At 41.2% G+C, this 22,425-nt stretch overlaps 1 protein-coding gene across 1 annotated transcript; it reads left to right on the top strand.

The window, feature by feature from the left end:
* The first annotated feature begins 573 nt into the window (after positions 1 to 573).
* On the top strand, positions 574 to 13,853 carry Snrpd1 (small nuclear ribonucleoprotein D1 polypeptide 16kDa). The gene is made up of 4 exons (XM_013014786.1): positions 574 to 725; positions 6,250 to 6,326; positions 10,538 to 10,729; positions 13,677 to 13,853. The coding sequence occupies exons 1-4, from the start codon at positions 712 to 714 to the stop codon at positions 13,751 to 13,753; spliced, it is 360 nt and encodes a 119-aa protein (XP_012870240.1). The 5' UTR covers positions 574 to 711; the 3' UTR covers positions 13,754 to 13,853.
* The last annotated feature ends 8,572 nt before the right edge of the window (positions 13,854 to 22,425 follow it).

Here is a 22,425-nt window from a genome sequence, read left to right as displayed (position 1 = left end):
CCGGCTTTTTCTGTTTATGTGATACAGAGGAATGGAACCCAGGGCAAGAACTCTACCACGAAGCCACATTCCCAGCCCAGGCCCACTAAAATGTAATAAGCTTGGCCTTACTGCATACAAGATTTCTGACGGGAGATCGCAAGTTTCGAGGAGGTAGTCTACAAGAAGTAAGGAAGAAGAGCAGTAAGCTCGGAAGCACTCCGATATAGAGCAGGTTCCCAAGCAAAGGACAGGCATGCCAGCTGGGAAGCAGACAGACAGTGATGCTGGGTCGCCTGGAAGCCAGGCCACAGCGGTGCTTTGAATGAACCGCTGAGTAGCATGAAAGGTATCTTCCTGGTGTGGGAGCAGAATTAGAATACTCCCTGAGGTGTCTTTCAGACCCTCTGGCTCCCGAGGAAGTTGTAGCGGGGGCAGTTGGGTGGAAAGCTGAGGGCGCCGGGCCTAGCGGGGTCCACCACTAGGTAGACCTCAGTGGTTACAAAGGTGGTCCTCCCGCCACTAGAGGCCGCTCTCCCGACCTCGCGGCCGGAAGCGAGCGCGGCCCAGCGCGGTGTGGGCGGAAACGCCGTCCGTCCGCCGGCGTCCGCGCGCTCTTTCCGTCCCTCGCCCGTGGAGTCGGTCCTTCCGGCCATTCATCTGGTCAGAGTGTTAGTTTTTTTTTTTTTTTTTCCTATACAACCGGATCGAAACGGCGACGGTGCGGCCAGGATGAAGCTCGTCAGGTAAACACGTTACTTACGCGGGCTGCAGGCCGCGAAGGGGGAGTTGGGGCCTGCGCGGGAGGCTGGGCCGCCCGGGGCGTGAGAGGCGGGAAAGCCGCGTGCGTGCGGCCTGCTAACGGCCTCCCGCGCCCGCCGCTCTGGTGCCCATCTTGGAGACGCGGGGGCGGTTCCAGAGCGCGGGCTTCGGGGCTGGGATCTTCCGACTGTCTTCCCCGAAAGATAAAACGGAAGCCCGACCGTGTCCCGAGGCCCGAAAGGGGCCGCGCCCGGCGCGCGAGCCCGCGGTCGGTTACTCACCGGCTCCCACCCCCCCCCCCCCCGAGTCGCACCAGACGCTGCAGGACTTCACCTGGGGAGAACGACACCTGTCCGTTGGATGCTTCACATCAGAGGGGGACGACATTAACTTGTGATGAATAGATACGACAGTGTGTTGGAAAAACGGAAACAAGCAAATGCCTTGTTCGGGGTGACTGTCTAAAGAAGGCGATTCATTGTAGTCTTGTTGTGCCGTGCTGGGGATCAAACCCAGGGCCAGGGCTAGGTCAGGGCTCTGCCACGTTCACCTGTGCAAGTTCTTCATCTGTTGAATCACACTTTGCAGGTTTATGCAATAGTAGTTTGGATTGAGTTTTTCTCGCTTAATCCCGTTTTCTGTCCTCAGTACCGTATAGAAACAAAGCATCTTTTGGGGGGGGATTTATTTTGCCTTGTTACGAAACAGTCGGATTTTCAACAGGCTTTCTTCTGTGTCTCAGTTTATGGGAACTGTAAACTTTATCCTTTCTCTCAAAACCTGGGAGGTAGTAACCTTGACTCCCGATCTTCCTAACAAATGGGAAATGGCCAGGTTGGTCAATTTTATCTGATATCACATTGTCCAGTTGTTTGGGATTCTTTGTGTTCTAAATAGTGTGTATTTGTTGTTGCAAGGACACCATCTTTCTGAGTATTTAGCATGTAACTTACAGTAAGAAGAAAAGGGGAAACAAAGGAGGAGGCTACAATGCTTAATAAGAAACGTACTCATTACCTTGCCCATGTAGTTGTAACCCCTCTGTACGGTATTTTCACAATAAAAAAAGAAAGAAAAGATTTACACATTAAAAGATTCATCAGATAAATGTAGTAAATCTGTTTGGTTCTTTGGCTTAGATGGGGTGAGAAACACGGTCATCGTGATTTAAGATTTGGGCTCCTTTTTGGGGGAGGGAGCTCAACTTATCCCCCTCGGCCCCTACTTCACTGTGGTTGTGGTGATGAGAATTGAACTTGGAACCTTGTGTGCACTGGGTTTATTTTCCCTTTTCAGGAAAAATAATTAAATGGTGAAATGCAGTGTACAGTTCCCAACATTGAAAGCCTTACACACCACTGTAACTCAAACCTTCCTCAAAATCTATAGTATTGGGGTGACATGGTAGAGTGCTCAAACTTGAGGATTTGATGCTCAGCACAACATATGAACAAGATACATGTCATTAAAAAGAAAAAACTCGAGTTTCCTCAAACTCTTTGCATTCAAACTCTAGTTACACAGGCAACCAGGGATTACTGTGTCTATACTAGAATTTCTCATATTTGGAATTGTGAAGTTTGTACTCTCTCTCTCTCTCTCTCTCTCTCTCTATATATATATATATATATATATATAATTTCTTTTACTCAGCATGCTTTTGAGATTCATCTATACCATGGAAGGCATCAGGAATTTGTTCCCTAGTTTTGTTTTATCTATTTTTTGCTTGCTAGTAGTCCTTTAAACATTGTAGGCTTTTTTTTAAACTACTTTCACCAACAATGTATTAGAATACAGCTGTTCCACATTAGTAGCATTTGTTGTCAGTCTTTTCTTGGGGTGGGGGGTCCGGTCGTGGGGCCTGAACTCTTGGCCTGGGCGCTGTCCCTCAGCTCTTCAGCTCAAGGCTAGCGCTCTACCACTTGAGCCACAATGCCACTTCCGGCTTTTTTCATTTTGCTTATGTGGTGCTGAGGAATCGAACCCAGGGCCTCAGGCATGCAAGGCAAGTGCTCTACCACTGAGCCACTTTCCCAGTCCCCCCCCTTTTTTTTAAGACAAGCATCTGTTAAATTACTCACGTTGACCTTGAATTTATGTTCTACCTTTTCCAGCTTCCACTGTGCTAGGGTTACAGGCACATATATGCCACCATAGTCAGAATTGTGTCTCGTGTGTGTGTGTGTGTGTGTGTGTGTGTGTGTGTGTGCGTGCGTGCACACATGTGTGTTTGCCAGTTCTGAGGCTTGACCTCCGCCTGGGTACTGTCCCAGAGTTTTTGTACTCAAAGGTTTACATTCTACTACCTGAACCACAGCTCCACTTCTGGCTTTTTGATGGTTAATTGGATATGAGTATCTCTTAGACTTTCCTGCTCAGGCTGGCTTTAAACTGATCCTCAGATCTCAACCTCTTCAGTAGCTAGAATTATAAGCATGAGATAACCAGGTCACCCTCCTGAGGTTGTGTGTCTTTTTATCATTGAGTTGTAGGTGTGAGTTCTTTGTATATTCTGATATTAATCTTGTTACATATTTTTCCTGCTGTTTGTGTATTTAATACTGTTAATGAGCCTGTTAATGAACACAAGCTTATTTTTAAGAAATCTTTATTTTCTAGCCTTTTCCTTTCTGGTTCTTCCCTTCTGTGTACTATTAAACCTTGTGTGCCCTTTCTCTGTACTATTAAACTTTGTGTGCCCTCAAACCATAAATATATACCCCTCTTCATTACCTTGGGACTAAACTTAGGGCCTGGAGCAAGTGTTGTACCACTGACTACATACCCAGCTCTTGTTTTTCTGAGACTAGGTTCTAGTATATATAATTGCTATATACTAGAACCTAGTATATAGTCCAGGCTGGTCTTGGACTCTGGATCTTTCCGTCTTCATCTTCTAAATACTGAGATTAAACGTGTGTTGTCACACCTAGTTGTCTGTGTTATAAGCCTTATAACTTTTTGTGTGTATATGTGTGGTTTAAAATTTCAGCTTGCTAGGCTGTTAATGTGCCATGTGAGCCGTGCTCTACACCCTTGTACAACCTCTTCATTTTAACATTTATGTTTAGGAGTGAAATAATGAATTTTGGTAAATTGTGTGTTACAGATGTAAGTGTGTACCAGTACTGAGGCTTGAACTCAGGGCAGAAGTTTGGGGGCTAGTATATTTGAAACCATGTAATTTCTCCTTTTGTCATGGTAATTTATACACTAAAAAATAGATTAGCTTAGCTTCCCTTTAATTACTGAAACATTCAGCCAGTATTTAATGTCTATTTCAATCTAGACATTTAATTGTCCTGATACTTATTCGTAACAGTGTGGTGTAGTGGGGCATTAGAATAGGTAGTAGTACATACTACATTTAGTATGATAGACACTGTGGTAGAGTATACAAAGTAAATATGTTTCAATATCCATTGTAGATTCATTTTTAGGATTATTGTTTCCTTATGTGTGCTTGTGGTATGGTAATATGGGCCAGTGTTCTCATTAGAAAATAAATGCCAGCTAGCCACCAGTTAATAGATGCTTGTTATCCCTTGCTACTCAGGAGACTGAGATTTAAGGATGGTGGTTCAAAGCTAACCCTGGCAGGAAAGTCCATGAGACTCTTTTTGCCAGTTAACCACCAGAATAAACTAGAAGTAGGTGGAGCTGTGGCTCAGAGAATAGAATGCTAGCCTTGAGTAGAAGAGCTTAGTAACAGCATCCAGGCCCTGAATTCCAGACCCAGGACCAGCACCAAAAACAAAACAAAAAAAGCAACAAAACATGCCAGGACTACTAGGGAAGTAAACATCTGGAAATTACAGTTTAAGGCCAGCTTATGTGTAAAACTTTCATAACACTTTATCAACCTACCTATTCCAACTACCAGTGAAGCATGATGGTTGGGCTCAGTGATGCACAGGGAACCACAAATAGGAATGCTTTCCAGGCCAATTAAACATAAATCAATAGAACCTGCTTGGAACATAATCAGCCTTGAGTTCAGCTCCTCAAAAAAAAGAACAAAAAACAAAACCCTGTGCTAAGAGCCAAACACTGGAGACTCAAGACTATAGTTTTACTTGGGAGTTGCTTAGAAGTCCAAGAACAGGAGAATCAGGATTCCAGACCAACCTAGGCAAAAATTCTGCAAGATGGCACCTACACAGGGTAAAGCTGGATGCAGTAGTATATGTTGTAGGCATGTTCTTGTGATTCCAGTGAAGATGGGAAGCTTAGGCAGCTCATGGCTTAGGCACAGACCTGTGCCAGCCTAGGAAGCATTAGCCCTGATTTCAAACTATAGTGTGCACAGGGAAGATAATGTCTGCAACTTAACTTTCACATGATAGCAACAACATGTATGATTTGAGGTAGAGGGGAAGAAATGACAATATTTAATAATTTGTGAACCCTTTAACTTTTCTTCCTTTGCAGTATTTCATAAAACAACCATAAGGAAGAATAAATCTAGATGAAATGAGAAACAGGTTATTCATTTTACATTATTGAAACAGCTGGCTGTCTAACTGGGGAAAAGAATAAAGGCAAATTTGTACCTCACATCTTACAGAAATCAATTTTGAATGGATTGACAAATTTAGCTATTAAAAATGTAAAGAAAAGAAAAATCCTGGTATGAAGGTATGTGTCTATATTCCCAAACACTTGGAAAACTGAGGAAGAACATTTGAGTTTAGGATTTTGAGTCTGGGCAACATAGCAAAACAATTTCAAAAAAGAAAAAATACATGTAGGACTAAAGAAACCACACACTTGAATGAATAATCACTGGTAGAAAATAAAAACTTAATTGGAGGTGTGACTATTATGAATGCGCAGTTCATAAAAGAAACTGAATGCTTTTCAAACTTGTCATCATAGATATTGGGGGAGGGAGGGTCCAGAGAATGCAGTTTGAAGCCAGCCTGGGAATAGAAGTATGCAAAATTTCATCTCACCAATGGCTGGGCATTGGTGTATGCATCTGTTTTCATCCAATTAGCAAAGAGAAGCACCAATAGGATTGTAGTCCAGGCAAAAATTTGGAAGATTATTAGTAACCAGTGTTGGTGAAGGCTTGTATAAATAAGTTTGTTGTAATAAAAAAATGGAAAATTGTCCATCTACATCTACATTATAACATTTGTGGATAGTAGAGTATCTAGCTCTTGGAATATATGTTGTTAGGAAATATCTCCAATGTAAACTGCTGAGGGAGAACTACATGTTATAGAAGTAAATAAAGTATAATGTAATATATATAAATCTTATCATATAATTAAGATCTTAGTATATAATTAAGAGCGGTATAGAAGAGATTATTTCTACCTATCATTAAGTATGTGAATCCTATACTACCAATTTTAGTTCTTAATTTCTTTTTTGTGACCTAAACTGAGTCTAAGATCTTGAAAGTCTGAGATTAAGTTGTGTAATGGTTTAGAGATTCAGACTTCCAGATGACATCTTTATATATGCTAACATTCTGTTTGTTATCTTTTTAAATAGATTTTTGATGAAATTGAGTCATGAAACTGTAACCATTGAATTGAAGAATGGAACACAGGTCCATGGAACAATTACAGGTATGATTATACTGGTTCATTTGTTTGTTTTGGCCGGCCGTGGGGCTTGAACTCTGGGCTTGGTTGGTTTTGGCCGTGGGGCTTGAACTCTGGGCTTGGGCGCTGTCTCTCAGCTCTTCAGCTCAAGGCGAGCGCTCTACAGCTTGAGCCACAGCGCCACTTCTGGTGGTTTTCGAGTGGTTTATTGGAGATAAGAATCTGACGGACTGGCTTTGAACTGCGATCCTCAGATCTCAGCCTCCCGAGTAGCTACCAGTACCCGACAGATTATACTGTTTTTGTTTTATTTAGTACTACTAGGGATTGAACTCAGCATTTTACTTCCTAGCAAATATCACTGTTGTTATTACAACAAACATCTTCTGCGAGGTTGAACTCTTTTTTTATAGGAGAATTTTGTTTTCATTTGGGGGTTTGTATAGGTGTTTCCCCCTTAATCTCTTCCAGAAGTCTTTTCTGGTTATTTGCTGAAGTATAGATCCTCATTCTTTCTATCTGAATTATTTATGAATCATTTAATTGGTCTTAAGCCTTACCAGAATTCAGTAGTTGCTATAACCATACAGAATTGGCCAGATTATTCTTTCTTGCTTTTATTGTTTTTTTTTTGGTCCGGTTATGGGGCCTGAACTTTGGGCTTGGGCGCTGTCCCTCAGCTCTTCAGCTTAAGACTAGTGCTCTACCACTTGAGCCACAGCGCCACTTCCGGCTTTTTTCATTTTGCTTATGTGGTGCTGAGGAATCGAACCCAGGGCCTCAGGCATGCAAGGCAAGCGCTCTACACTGAGCCATCTTCCCAGCCCCTCTTTCTTGCTTTTATACCTTTGCTTATATATATTCCTTGTGTAGAATGTTGCTTTTTCCAAAAGTACATTTTATTGCAATTTTGTATTCCCTATTAGATTGTAAAGTTTTTGAGGACAAAGGACAAGGTTTCCATATGAGGTTATACTGGGTGAGAAATATGTGGGAAATGAAGGAGAAATTAGGAAACCATTACCTAAGGATATTGTCAGCATAACATTTTGGGAGTATTTTCTTTGCTTATAGTAGATAACCCTCCCTCTGCACCCAAAAAATTGCAAAATTTCAAAAGAATTGAACCAAATTAGAGAAAATACTAGTTTACTATACGTTCCTATGTTCTAAAATAGAAAATTCATAAGTAATTTTTGACAGAACCAGTCTGAGTACAGCAAGACAAATAGTTTAATAAACAGAAACTATTTTTGAATATATTAAAAATTTTCAGTGCCAATTGTGAAAGGAAATCAGTACAAAATAAGGCTTACCATAACCATGTCTAGGAAGTGTTATTGCTGTTCCATTAAAATCTCTCTAGAAGCCAGGCACAGTGGTTCATGCCTATAATCATAGCTACTCAGGAGGTTGAGATCTGAAGATTGCAGTTCAAAGTCAGCCCAGGCAGGAAAGTCTGTGAGACTCTTAACTTCCAATAAACTACTCAGAAAAGGCCCAAAGTGGCTCTGTGTCACAAGTGGTTGAGCACTAGCTTTGAGCACAGAGAGATTCAGGGATAGAACTCAGGCTCTGAGCTCAAGACCAGCAAAAAAAATCCCTCTCCAGAGAGGTACACTAAATCAATACTTATGGGATTTTAGGAATATGTATAATACAAGTTTTGGGGGTTTTTGTTTTTTAGCTTTTATATCAACTCTATTCTCAGAGTCAACCTGCATAAGTTAACAAACCTTCATTATTGCCAGCTATTGTAGGAATCATATTCATTCTTATGTGTACCAAAAACTCCTAGTCAACAATGAATTCTGGGCTGCAAAAGAGGATTTATTGTTTGCACCTGTTTGTAAGGGTAATACAAGTTTTTATCAAACATACAATAGACACTTAAATGGAGAAGAGGCAAAATTATTTTTTAAAAAATACAGTTCTGGGCTAGGAAGGTGGCTCAGTGGTAGAGTGCTTTTCTTGCATGCATGAGGCCCTGGGTTCGATTCCTCAGCACCACACAAGCAAAATGAAAAAAGCCAGAAGTAGCGCTGTGGCTCAAGTGGTAGAGCGCTAGCCTTGAGCTGAAGAGCTGAGGGACAGTGCCCAGGCCCAGAGTTCAGGCCCCACGAGCGGACCCCAAAAAAAGAAAAGAGAGGTAGCTGGCGGCTCAGTGGGTAGAGTGCTTCCCTTGCATGCATGAGGCCCTGGGTTTGATTCTTCAGGACCACATAAGCAGAAATGGCCAGAAGTGGTGCTGTGGCTCAAGTGGTAGAGCACTAGCCTTGAGCTGAAGGGACAGAGCCTAAGCCCAGAGTTCAGGCCACATGACCAACCCCCCCCCAAAAAAAAAAAAAAAGAAAAGAAGAAAGGTTTAGAAATACTGAACATTTTAGGAAGCTTGAGAAAGCTCATGCTTTCTGATCTTAACTTTTTTTGGAGGGTGAGGTGATGCCAAGTTTGAATTCAAGAGCCATTGTCTTGAGCCAAGCCCCTAGCTGTTTATTTTCATATAGAGTATTGCTTTTGCCCTAGGCTTCCTGAGGACTTCCACCTCCCACCCCCACCCCACCTTCTGCTTCCTGGAAAGCAGAAATTATAGGCATGCTCCACTGTTCTTATCTTGTTTTAGAGATTATGTTTTACCAGCTTTTTTGGGGGGGGTTGGTCATGGGGCTTGAATCTGGACCTAGGTGACATGTGAGCTCTTCAGCTCAAGGGGAGCACTTTACCACTTGAGCCACAGAGCCACTTGCAGTTTTCTGGTGTTAATTGGAGATAAGAGTCTCATGGACTTTCCTGCCAGGTCTGGCTTTGAACCATAATCCTCAGATCTCAGCCTCCTGAGTAGCTAGGATTATAGATGTAAGCCACCAGCGCCAGGCTTTCTTGCCAGCTTTTAATTGGCCCTGAAACAGAATCCTCCCATTTCCACCACTCACTTGGAACCATAGGTGGGTACTACTACGTCTGGCCCTTGCACATGAACTTTTTTTTTTTTTTTTTGTCTGTGCCAGAATGGAATTAAACTCAAGGAGGGGTACTGTCCCTTAGCTATTTTGTTCAAGGCTTTTTAGTTTTTACTTGGAGATGAGAATCTCACACACAGACTTTCTTTCCCAAACTGGCTTTAAACCTTGATCCTCAGATTTCACCTCTTGAGTAGCTAGGATTATAGGCATGAGCTTCTGGTGCCCAGCTATTAACTTTCAGAGGAAAAAAATTGAGTATGTCTTTAGTTACTCTTGTTTGTTAAAATATAACTTGGTAAAGGCTCCAAAAATCAGTTGCTTCTAAAATGCTGTATATTCATGAGGAAAAACCTTAGTTTGTATTTTGTAAAACCTCCTAAAAATAATGGCTTAGGGCTGGGAAGGTGGCTTTGTACTAGAGTGCTTACCTAGCATGCATGAAGCCCTGGTTTTGATTCCTAAGTACCACATACGCAGAAAAGGCCGGAAGTAGCGCTGTGGCTCAAGTGATAGAGTACTAGTCTTGAGCAAAAGCAGCTCAGGGACAGTGCCCAGGCCCAGAGTTTGAGACCCAGGACTGGCGCCAAAAAAAAAAAAAAAAGGTTTAATTAGGAAAAAGCAATTGTATAAGGGTTGGGGATGCAGCTCAGCAATGCAGCACCTCGTAGTATGTAAGAGGCCCTGGATTAACCTTTAAAAAGAAATACACATGTATTTCATGCCCGTCATCCCAGCACTTAGGAGGCTATGGTGAGAGGATAGCAAGTTCAAGGCTGGCCTTGGCTTTGTAGCAATCCAGGCTAGCCTGAGCTACATAGTGAAGACCCATCTGAAGAAAAAAACAATGAAGACAGGGACAGAAAGGAAAGAGATTTTAAGTCTCTTGGTAAGGAAAAATAGTGCAGGGCCTGTAGGACTTCAGAAACAAAGATAAACATAGTTTGATGGAATGCAGTATGGTGAAGTTAGAGACTAGGGGAGAATTGTGGTATTGAAGCCATACAAACTGGTAATGGGCATAAAGCATATGTGACAGGCAGATTTCTTCCAGGGCTTGCTTTATTTACTTCTGTAAACATGCTTAGCTGTGTAAAACTAACACAGGAAAATTATGAAAGAGTGCTAATTATTGATATTCCTATATCAGTATATATGCTAAACTCTGTTACTTGTTTTCTAGCAGAACCGACAGTACTGTTATAGAATAGAGTGTCAAATGTGGTTTGATACTGTGATTACAGTTATGATAATAATTGCCCTTTTCCCTTTTAGGTGTAGACGTCAGCATGAATACACACCTTAAAGCTGTGAAAATGACCCTGAAGAACAGAGAACCTGTACAGCTGGAAACATTAAGTATTCGAGGAAATAATATTCGATATTTTATTCTACCGGACAGTTTACCTCTGGATACACTTCTTGTGGATGTTGAACCTAAGGTGAAATCTAAGAAAAGAGAAGCTGGTAAGTTTGGAGGATTTGAGTGGTTGTTTTGTTTTGTGTTGGGGCTTGAACTTAGGGTCTGGGTATTATCACTAAGTTTTTTGTGCTCAAGGCTAGTGCTCTATCATTTGAGCCACAGCTCCACTTCTGGCTTTTTGGTGGTTAACTGAAGATAAGAGTCGCATGGACTTCCTACCTGGGCTGGCTTTTAACTGGATCCTCAGATGCCAGCTTCCCAAGTACTAGGATTACAGGCATGAGCCATTGGTTCCTGGCTCATAAATGTTTCCTTCCATAGCATACTTAAACCTTGTCTGTTATTTAAAATACATTTCCAAACCACATTTTATTTAAAATTGCTCATATTTTGTTTGCCATGAATACATATTTATTATAGCTCCTGTTATTCCTTATTAAGATTGGTAATGTTCTTATGTTCCCTCTCCTTTGGTATATGTCCTGGTCTCTCACCATCCCCACACTGGAAGATTGGGGATCGACTTTATTCCTTAATAAAAGTGGTTTCACATCTAGTTCCTTCCCTTTTTTTTTTCTTTACTTTGCTCTGGGTATGAGGTAGGTCTTTTTGTTTTATATATTGTCTCTTAGAGCTAAGAAAACTGTAAAGCTTAACTTTGATTTCCCTCCTATCCCTTTTTTTTTTTTTTTTTTGGCTGGTTCTTGAACTAGGCACTGTCCCTGAGCCTCTGTGCTCAAGGCTATCACTTGAGCCACAGCACCACTTCTGGTTTTCTGGTGGTTAGTTGGAGATAAGAGTCTGACAGACTTGCCTGCCCAGGCTAGTGTCAAACTGTGATCCTCAGATCTCAGCCTCCTGAGTAGCTAGAATTACAGGCAAGAGTTATTGTTGCCTGGCTTAATTTCTTTGCATTTGTTTGGTCTGTTCTTTTTTTCCCCCCTGGAATTTATAATTGATCTTTCCCACTGATTTTCTGATTTTTACCATTTTGCTCTTATTTTTCTTTAACTTTTTTTGTTCTGGTCTTATTTTGCCTGAGAACTCTTCTTTTTTCTTTCTCAAATTCCAAGAGGTTATACAGGGTAGGAATTGTTCTTGACCAACCTTCCATTCTAACATAGTTATAAGCATCTTTGTTTGGGTCTATTTTTATTTTCTTTATTTTTATTTTTACTAGTTCCAAGGTCTGAACTCAAAGCCTCTTATGAGTCTTTTGAGCCACACCTTAGTCCTGATTGTTTTTTAATAGCTCCCTATGCTATTAGGGTGTAGGGTTTTTTTAGGGCATAGGGTTTTTTTTTGTTTATTTGTTTTGCTTTTTTATTTTTGTTGGTCATGGGACTTGAACTCGGGGCCATCCATTTCCAAATGACCTGCAAAGAGCAAGGCTGCCTACAACAAGCTGAAAAAGCAGAGCAAATGAAAAATGTAGTCAAAAATACTAGTACTGTGAGGGCTGGGAAGGTGTCTCAGTGGTAGAGCGCTTGCCTTGCATGCACGAGGCCCTGGGTTCAATTCCTCAGTACCACATAAGCAAAAAGAAAAAAGCCGGAAGTGGCGCTGTGGCTCAAGTGGTAGAGCGCTAGCCTTGAGCTGAAGAGCTGAGGGACAGCGCCCAGGCCCAGAGTTCAGGCCCCATGACTGGACCCCCCCCCAAAAAAAAAATACTAGTACTGTGAGACTAATAATAGCAAAAACAGTGCCGGGCACCAGTGACTCATGCCTGTAATCATAGTTACTCAGGCTGAGATCTGAGGATCACCGTTAAAAGCCAGACCAGGCAAGGAAAGTCCATCAGACTCTTTTTTTTTTTTCTTCTATTATTATTTTTTTGTCAGGCAGGGGGCTTGAACTCTGGACCTTGGAGCTGTCCCTGAGCTCTTAGCTCAAGGCCAGTGCTTTATCACTTGAGCCACAGTGCCAACCACAGTGCTACTTTTGGCTTTCTGGTGGTTAATGAGAGATAAGAGTCTCAGGAACCTTCCTGCCCAGCTGGCTTTGAGCTATCACCCTCAGATTTCAGCCTCCTGAGTAGCTAGGATCGCAAGCATGAGCCACCAGCGCCTTGCATGAAATTCATGCCAACAATTAACCACCAAAAAACCGGAAGTGGCTCTGGCTCAAGTGGTAGAGTGCTTGCCTAGAGCAGAAAAGCTGAGGGACAGTGCCCAGACTCAAGAGTTCAAGTCCCATGACTGACCAAAAAAATAATAATAATAAAAACAACCAAAAAAAGGCTCACCTAAACATTATTGCATTTGATTAACATTCAGGTTTTATTCAATAAAAACGTTAATACATGATTCATGTTGTTCCTTTGATAAAGTATCTATTATCTTGGGTGTGAGGTCCAAATCATTTGTATTGCAATTGTGGTAAATTTAAGATAAGGTGTAAAATAAAATTACTTATAAGGGCTGGGAAGGTGGTAGAGCTTGCCTTGCAGCATGAGGCCCTGGGTTCGATTCCTCAGCACCACATAAGCAGAAAAAGTCAGAAGTGTCACTGTGACTCAAGTGGTAGAGCCTTAGCCTTGAGCTGAAGAGCTGAAGGACAGCATGCAGGCTCAGAGTCCAGGCCTCACAACCGACCAAAAAGAAAATTCTAAACCTAACATATTTCTCAGCAAACTTAAGTGAACAAAGCATTGTAATTGTCTCCCTAGTTCTTGGTTTTTCATGATGGTGTATGGGGTATGCTCTGAGATCTAACACATTAAGAGATGTTGAATTAAATTTTTGTTAGCTGCTAATTAAGAGCTATAAGGGTGTGGGAAGAAATGTGTTTACATCCTATTTTTGGTGGCCAGGTAATATTAGTGCAGAAAAGAATTTAATTTGCTGTAAATCCCAGCCTGTAATCCAGTACTCAAGGGATCTGAAGAATCTTGTGTAGCCAGCCTGGGCTACAAAGCTTAGCCCCTTCCAAATAACAAGAAAGAAAGAAGAGAGTTTAATTTCTTTTTTTCTTTTTTCTCCCCTTTCTCAGTTGCAGGAAGAGGCCGAGGCCGAGGTAGAGGAAGAGGACGTGGCCGTGGCAGAGGAAGAGGGGGTCCTAGACGATAATGTCTCTGAAGATTATTGTTGGAAAGTGATCATTGATTTGGGATATTTTTTGTACAGGCTTTTGTTTGTTTGTCAGTTTTTAAAATAAACATGGGGGACTCAGTTGTCTATTGACTATCAAGTTAAAGTTTTAGTAGTTCCTTATATTCATAAAATTATAACAAGGTAGAAGACAATATATAGAATATAGACCTTTTATTCACATTTTTTCTTTTCTTTTTTTTTGTCAGTCGTGAGCCTTGAACTTGGCCTGGTCACTGTCCCTCAGCTATTCAGCTCAAGGCTAGCGCTCTACCACTTGAGCCACAGCGCCACTTCTGGCTATTTCTGCTTATGTGGTACTGAGGAATTGAACCTAGGGCTTCATGCATGCCAGGCAAGCGCTCTACCACTGAGCCACCTTCCCAGTTCTTTATTTAATATATTTTCAATACACATTTTGTTGCTTCCATCTGATTCCATTGTGTGTAACCTACTTACTGATAAAATAAGTTCTGTTTATTTGGTAATGATTGATAGTTTTATTTGAAATCAGAAGTCAGTGATTTAATAGTCATTGTTATTTTTTTCCGTTTTTTTTTACAAGTTCTCATTAGAATAATTTTGTGTACTTTCAAGTTGAAACCCTAGATAATGTCCACTAGATAATTATATGTGAGCTGTGTGGAAACCTCTTAATGTGGACTATAGCTATTAGTGGTTACTTTTTCAAGTATTTTTATAAAGAGTCCTTTTAGAGCAAAATGGGAAAAACCTGCTTTATGTGATAGCAAAGCAATGCATTCTAATCATTAATGAGTGATTTGTTATAATTGGTTAAAGTTAGAGGAAAGTATGTTTCATAATATACAATTTCTTGTAAAGGTTGCTGCCTTTTCTTTTTTTGCCAGTCCTGGTGCTTGAACTCAGGGGCTTGGCACTGTCCCTGAGCTGCTCAAGGCTAGCACCCTACCACTTGAGTCACAGCACCCTTTCTGGCCTTTTCTGTTTATGTGGTGCTGAGGAATCCAACCCAGGGCCTCATGCATGCTAGGCAAGCACTCTGCCACTAAGCCACATTCCCAGTCCACTGCCATCTTTTTTTACATGCTGCCCTTTCTGGCAGCATATAAAATCCTCCCAATCTCGGCCTCTCAAGAAGCTAGGATTACAGGCATGAGCCGCTGGCACCTGGTGACACTGGTATCATTACACACTGTGATCTCCCATCCTCCCCAAATAGATTCGCCGTAGGGAGATGCATCTGCATTGAAAATAGTGTATTTCAAATTATTACTATATAACGACTGATTCTAAGTAATTTTAATAGCTCTTGCTTACTGACTTTAAGCCTTATTTCCTAAAATTCATGAACAAAAGTAAGGATGTTTGGGTTTTTACTGGCAGTTGAATATTGTTTAACAACTTGTTATAACCACACCATTCATCTTTTTAAAAAACAATTACTTTTTTGGGGGGGGGTCCAGTCTGGGCCTGGACTCTGTCCCTCAGCTCTTCAGCTCAAGGCTACTTGAGCCACAGTGCCACTTCCGGCTTTTTTCTTTTTGCTTATGTGGTGCTGAGGAATCGAACCCAGGGCCTCAGGCATGCAAGGCAAGCACTCTACCACTGAGCCACCTTCCCAGCCCTTTAAAAAATATTTTATCTATGTGGTACAGAGGAATTGAACCCAGAGCCTCATGCATACTAGGCAAACATTCCATGCTACTAAGCCACATTCCTGTCCCCAATCTCTTTTTTTTTTTTTCTTTTTTGAATATGGCATTTGAATTCTTGACAATGTTCAGGTGGTTTTACAACAAACTTATGGAAGCATATTAAAAGTTACATAAATACTATCAGGGAGGCTAGTGCCCTCAGCTAGCTGTGCCATAAGTGCTTGTGAGATTTTTCCAGAGTACATGATAGTAATGTTCTTTTTGTTGTTGGTTGTGGAGCTTGAACTCTGGGCCTGGGCGCTGTTTCTCAGCTCTTCAGCTCAAGGCGAGCACTTTACCACTTGAGCTACAGCGTTTATTGGAGACAAGAGTCTCACGGACTTTTTTGCCTGGGCTGGCTTAGAACCGTGATCTTCAAATCTCAGCCTCCTGAGTAGCTAGGCGTGAGCCACTGGCGCCTGGTTTCATGAATCGACTCTTAAGCCTTGAGAAATAAAGCTAAAGGACAGACTCTGAGTTCAACCCAGCCTCTGAGTTAAAGTCCCAGAATCAGCACAAATATATACAGAAAACTCACAGGTAAAGTATTCTTGCCTTTCACAGTTCTTTTTAGCACAACAGTATTCAAAAGTAATTCTAAAATGTCTCCTAAATTTTCATTTATTTATTTCTTTTTCCCAGTTGTGGGGCCTGAACTCTGGGCCTGGGCACTGTCCCTCAGCTCTTCAGCTCAAGGCTAGTGCCCTACCACCTGAGCCACAGCGCCACTTCCGGCTTTTTTCTTTTTGCTTATGTGGTGCTGAGCAATCGAACCCAGGGCCTCATGCATGCAAGGCAAGCGCTCTACCACTGAGCCAACTTCCCAGCCCCTATTTATTTATTTTTGTCAGTCTTGGGGCTTGAATTCTGGGCCTGGGTTCTGTCCCTCAGCTCTTCAGCTTAAGGCTAGTGTTCTACCACTTGAGCCATAGCACCACTTCAAGCCTCGTAGATTTTCAATACTGGCAATAGGGACAAAGAGCAGTTGCATAATTTACAGCCTTATAGTACATATGAAAAAAGTAGAAAGCATTGCTTTTTTTTAAAATCACAAAACCCATGAAAATAGAGCTATCAATCTTTTACTCAGAAATGAAAGTTAAAAGCAAGACAATAAAAGCAATTATATAGAGCAGTTTTGACTGCACTGGTTATCATTGCTGACGTGATTAGAAAAGGAACATTTGCTGCTATTCTGTATCTTGGGTTGGGTTGGTTCTGAGAATAAGTTAGGGTCAAAACACTTTTTCAGTGAGAACTGGAGCTAAAATAGCAAGTTCCCTAGGTGTTCTTTGTCACCTGACCTTGCAAATTGTCCTGACTCCAAATTAAGTTCTAAAACGTTGAGTGCTTACCTTGTGACAAGTGCTACATTAGCTCAGAGTAACTGAGGCCTTTTTTTTTCTTTTAATCATCTTTATTCTGAGTTATGCAGAGGAAACTGCTTTAACAGATGTTCTGACTCACAGATGCTGCAGAATTTTCTCCCACACTTGATTTGTATGAATGTTCTACCTAAGGTTGAGCCTGCTAGACTAAGTTTCAAGTGTTGGGCACAGTATTGTGTTGTATGTGCCAGTATTAGATCTTGAGCTCAGGGCCTGGGTGCTGTCCCATAGCATTTTTTGCTCAAAGCTGGCACTCTGTCACTTGAACTACAGCTCTACTTCTGGCTTTTTGTTGGTTAATTGGTGATAAAAATCAGACCTTCCTGCTTGGACTAGCTTCAAACTAGAATCCTCAAATCTCAGTTGTTTGTTTTTGTTTTTGTCGGTCATGGGGCTTGAACTCTGGTGGGACTGGGCGCTGTCCCTCAGCTCTTCAGCACAAGGCTAATGCTCTACCACTTGAGCTTGAGCCACAGCGCCACTTCCCGTTTTCTGGTGGTTTATTGAACATAACGGACTTTCCAGCTGGGGTTGGCTTTGAACCTCGATCCTCAGATCTTAGCCTCCTGAGTAGCTAGGATTACAGGCTTGAGCCACTGGTGCCCTGCATTGCGTTTTTTGTTTTGTTTTGTTTTTGTTGGTAGTGGGCCTGAACTCTGGGTCTGGGCGCTGTCCCTGGGCTCTTCGGCTCAAGGCACATGCTCTACCACTTGAGCCACAGCTCCACCTGGCTTCTGATTATGTGGTGCTAAGGAATTGGATCCACGGCCTCATGCATGCAAGCAAGCACTTTACCACTGAGCCACCTTCCCAGACCTGAAGCTTTTTAAGAGCTTCAATTTAGCCAGCAACTTTGTTTTCCTGGTCTTCATGGTGCTGTGGTCTACAGGTAAAGAAGTTACTGTAACTAAATGTGACAACTGTCATAGGCAAGAGGAATTTTCTTCTAGTATTTGCAATTTCAGTTATTTTTCAAACTGTAAGTTGCAATGCATTATTAATCTCAAAAATACATTTTGGAATTTTAAAAAATTGTTATTTTAGAGAGGATATACAGTAGGATTATATTTATATGCTTCAGGTGATAAGTACGTTTCCTCCCATCTCCACCTACAAGTTGCATAGTTCACTTTAATCAATGTCCAGTGTGCTCCACTGCTGTACTTTTTCACCCTTTTTTGGAGTGGTTTTTAAGTAATAAAATATTTCATGCATAAAAGTAGAAATCTAATAAATTCCTTGAATTCATCCCCAGATTTAAGAATAAAATTTTGCATTTGCTCACTTAGATTTTGAAAATAAAGATAGTTAAAAGAATAAAATAGGATATACTAGAAAATAAGAGCATACCTCACCATGAATATTACATGTAAGTATTGTTTTAATGAAATGTGTGTATTTGCTGGGTTCAAGATACAAAGAAAACATGGGCTTGAGAGGATGGAGAGAAAGAGGGAGAGAAGGAAGTAAAAATAATGGGAAAAAATCCTACTGTATCCATTTGTGTCTATAATGCTCTATAGATAAGACTAGATAAATATTTGATGATGACAATAACAAACTGAAGAGACAGAGCTAGAAATAATTCCAGCATATGCTTAAAAGGGATTTACTGGAATGGGTAGCTGGCTTACAAATTAGTATTTTTTTTTCTCAGTTAAATTTGACTCTATTCCTAGTCTGTTACTGACAGTGTGCTAATTGCTTGGGTTGCAGAAATAACTTTCCTTCTCAGAGCTATATACTGTGTGAAAAAACAACTTGAGAATAATTTGTCCTTCAGGTCAAAGAATCAACACTTGAAAATGAATCTCCCATTATAGTTAATTCATGAAATTCACAACCATAGATATGCATGGTTATATTTTTTATTTGACACTAATGAAGTGTATGTACAGACAAATGTACATACATATCAATAACTTGTTTTTATCAAATATCAGAATTATCCTCAAAAATCAGTTATTTTTCAGGGCTCTATATGTGAATGTGTCACAATTTATTCTCAATAGAATGACATCCTATATGCAAAGGATTTATATATTTACACAGATTTACACTATACACACGAGTTTGTGAGGTGGAGGTCTTACTAAGTAGCCCAGGCTGGCCACAATTCATGATTATCTAGCTTCAGTCTTCTGTGTAGCTGGATTTATATGTATGCACCACTGGTATATTTCAGTTTTTGATAAAACTGAATTCATGTATTTTTTGAACTATTAAGGTATGAAGGATGCAAAGATGCATGATGCAAAATATCTTCCCTCAGTAAGCACATTGTCACAGGGAGAAGATAAGAGATTATAAACACTTAGATTTTTTTTGCCAGTACCAGTGTTTGAACACGTCAGGACCTTGCACTCATTCAGCTTGCTTGTTCATCTGGTGCTCTGTCCTGTAAGCCAGGATTCCAGTCAGCCTTAGCATTCTGCTGGTTATTTTGGAGATGGAGTCTTGTGTACTTTTCTGCCTGAGCTGGCTTCCAGGATATAGTATATAAGGAAAGGAACTTTAAAAAAAAAAAAAGCATTTCATATTATACAGATTGAGCATCCCTAATTTGAAAGCCTAAAAATCTGAAATGATCCAGAATTCACATGTATATATTTATTGCTGGTACTCAGGGTTTGAACTCTGGCCTTACACTTGCAAAAAGCTAAACCTGAAGGCATGACTCAAGTGGTAGAGTGCCAACCACAAGCAAGCAAGCTGAATATGAGTGAGAAGCACTGAGTTCAAATGCTGGCATGGTCAGTACCCAAGTTTTATTCCTGAAGTAGCAAATGTTAATGGTTCTTCAAATTATGTAAATGTAGCTGGCAGTCAGCTATGATCTTTGCAGCGGGCTGTGTTCCTTTTCCTCCCCTCTTCCTTTGATTGCTATAATCTGTGTATTGCTTGACTTTCTCACTCATAAATTTGTGAAATGCAACTTGGGCATAATATAACACAAAATTGTGGACTGTGTGGCTTTTAAACAGTGGATATTTGTGTTACACTGTCCTAGAGGCTAGAAAGTTCAAGGTCAAAGTGCTGGGATATCTGGAGTGGGCCACTTCTGATTAGCTATCCTCTCAGAACGCATTCATAAGGGCACAAATTTTATTTACGAGAGTCCTATCCTTAAGATTTAGTCACCAGGGCTGGGAAGGTGGCTCAGTGGTAGAGCGCTTGCCTTGCATGCATGAGGCCCTGGGTTCGATTCCTCAGAACCACATATGCAAAAAGAAAAAAGCCGGAAGTGGTGCTGTGGCTCAAGTGGTAGAGTGCTAGCCTTGAGCTGAAGAGCTGAGGGACAGCGCCCAGGCCCAGAGTTCAGGCCCCACAACCAGACCCCTCCCCCCCAAAAAAAAAAGATTTAGTCACCTACCTTCTTAGTCCACTTCCCCTAAAGTGGCTTATTTCACCCTGTAAATTTGGGGAGCACACAAGAATAGTAATGAATTTCTGAAAAAGCAGAATCAAACTACAGATGACACTTTTTTGTTTTGGTGCTGGTCCTGGGGCTTGAACTCGGGGTCTCATGCTATCACTTGGCTTTTTTGATCAAGCTGGTGTTCTATCACTTGAGCCACATCTCCACTTCTGACTAATTACTGGCTAATTAGAGATAAAGGTCTCATGTATTTTTCTGTCTGGGCTGGCCTCAAACTGGGATCCTCAAATGTCAGTTTCCTGAGCCACTAGGATTATAGGTGTGAACCACTGGTGCCCAACTTGCATAAAAGAAATCTTTAAACATCAAGCTAGTAGTTTACATTTTGGTTTTGATAGAATATCATGATTAAAACTTCTAATTCACATTCTGTAAGAGCACTGCCAAAAAAAGTCAGGTGATAACAAGGGTTGACAGTCATGTGGAGAGCTATATATGTTGCACTTGAAAATGTAAAACAAATGTGCAAAATTCTAATGGTAGTTTCTCAAAGGGCTAAACATAATTACCATCTGACCAAGAATCCTTCCCCCAAAAAGTACACTCAGGTAAAAACTATATGCAAATGTCCATTATGCCATTGTTCTAGTGATAAAGTAGAAACCACCCACGTGTCTATCAACTGATAAATAAAATGTGATATATCTACACAAAGAAATACTGTACATCCACCAAAGGAAAGTCCAGAACTGATAGATGCTACCTACCATAAGGATGGACCTTTAAAACATTGTGCCAAATGGAATGGGGGTGTCTCTCGGTGTCAGGGCACTTGCTTATTAACCTGCAGTTTTGATGGCCATCTCCACAATAAAAAGCTAAGGCACAATGTCAAGTGGGGAAGAAAAAGCAGGCAAAAAGATCATACACTACATATGATTTAATTTACAGAAACAGAGCCGAACAGGCAAAGCTATGGGGATGTTATTGCTTCCTTAGCATTGGGGGAGTGTGTGGGGTTTAGATACCCCTAGTATGTGCGTGCACTGAGGACTGAACCCAAGGCCTCATGAATTGCTTAATATAATTAGTATCTGTTATTATTTTAGACATAATTTGGGATTCTCAAGCATTCTCATAACTGATATGCTTTTCTGTATATGACCTTTTCAGTGTGATATATTGAGTAGAGTAGTAGTAGTACTTGAGTAGAGCATACTGGCCCATGCCTATAATCCCAGCACTTGGAGGTCTAAGGCAGAAAGTTCACAAGTTTTAAGACCAGCCTAGACTACATAGTGAGATACATATTTTAGAAACAGGTTGAAATAGTTTTTGTTTTTGTCAGTCATGGGGCTTGAACTCTGGGCCTGGTGCTGATCCTCAGCTCTTCAGCTCAAGGCAAGCACTCTACCACTTGAGACACAACACCACTTCCAGTTTTCTGGTGCTTTATTGGAGATAAGTATTTCATGGCCTTTCCTGCCCAGACTGGGTTTGAACTGAGATCCTCATATCTCAGCCTCCTGAGTAGCTAGGATTACAGTGCCTGGCTGAACTATTAGTTTGTTAGTCCAACAACTATTGGCAGCCCTTTGCTCCGTTCGTGCCTCTACCGCTATAGAAATAGTTTATGTATTTGCATTCCCAGGCTCCCACTTCCATCTGGGTAGACATGTGATACAGTTCTACTAGGTGTAAATCCGAGACTTCTGGAAACCTTTCATATTTCCAAAAGGGTAGGCAGCCTGTGTCTGACCCCACTCCTACTATTTCCTTCTCTAAACACTAATGTCCACGTTGGTAGCTCACTACTGTAATCCTAGCTACTCAGAAAGCTTGAGATCTGAGGATTGTGGTTCAAAGCCAGTCCAGGCAAAAAAGGCCATGAGACTCCAATTAACTACCAAAACAAGCCAGAAGTGGAGATTTGAATCAAGTGGTAGTTCCTTGTAGAGCTTGGAATGTGGCTTAGGTGGTAGAGTGCTTGCCCAGCATGCATGAACCCCTAGGTTTGATCCCTTAGTAGCACATAAACAGAAGTGGTGCTATAGCTCAAGTAGTAGAGTGCTAGCCTTGAGCAAAAGAAACTCAGGGCCAGTGCCCACGCCCTGAGTTCAAACCCCAAGACTAACAAAAGAAAAGTCCCTGCCGGGCGCTGGTGGCTCATGCCTGTAAGCTATTCAGGAGGCTGAGATCTGAGGATCA

This window comes from Dipodomys ordii, unplaced genomic scaffold, assembly GCF_000151885.1.
Source record: "Dipodomys ordii isolate 6190 unplaced genomic scaffold, Dord_2.0 Scaffold25, whole genome shotgun sequence".
In the NCBI taxonomy this organism is placed as follows: domain Eukaryota; kingdom Metazoa; phylum Chordata; class Mammalia; order Rodentia; family Heteromyidae; genus Dipodomys; species Dipodomys ordii.
Note: the sequence above shows the minus strand (reverse complement) of the source record. Positions and strands in the feature narration are given on the sequence as shown.

Excerpts from the sequence above, each read along its gene's own strand:
- Snrpd1 (XM_013014786.1), top strand. Across the intron at positions 6,327-10,537 it reads GGTCCATGGAACAATTACAG|GTGTAGACGTCAGCATGAAT; the intron begins GTATGATTATAC and ends TTTCCCTTTTAG. Across the intron at positions 10,730-13,676 it reads ATCTAAGAAAAGAGAAGCTG|TTGCAGGAAGAGGCCGAGGC; the intron begins GTAAGTTTGGAG and ends CCCCTTTCTCAG.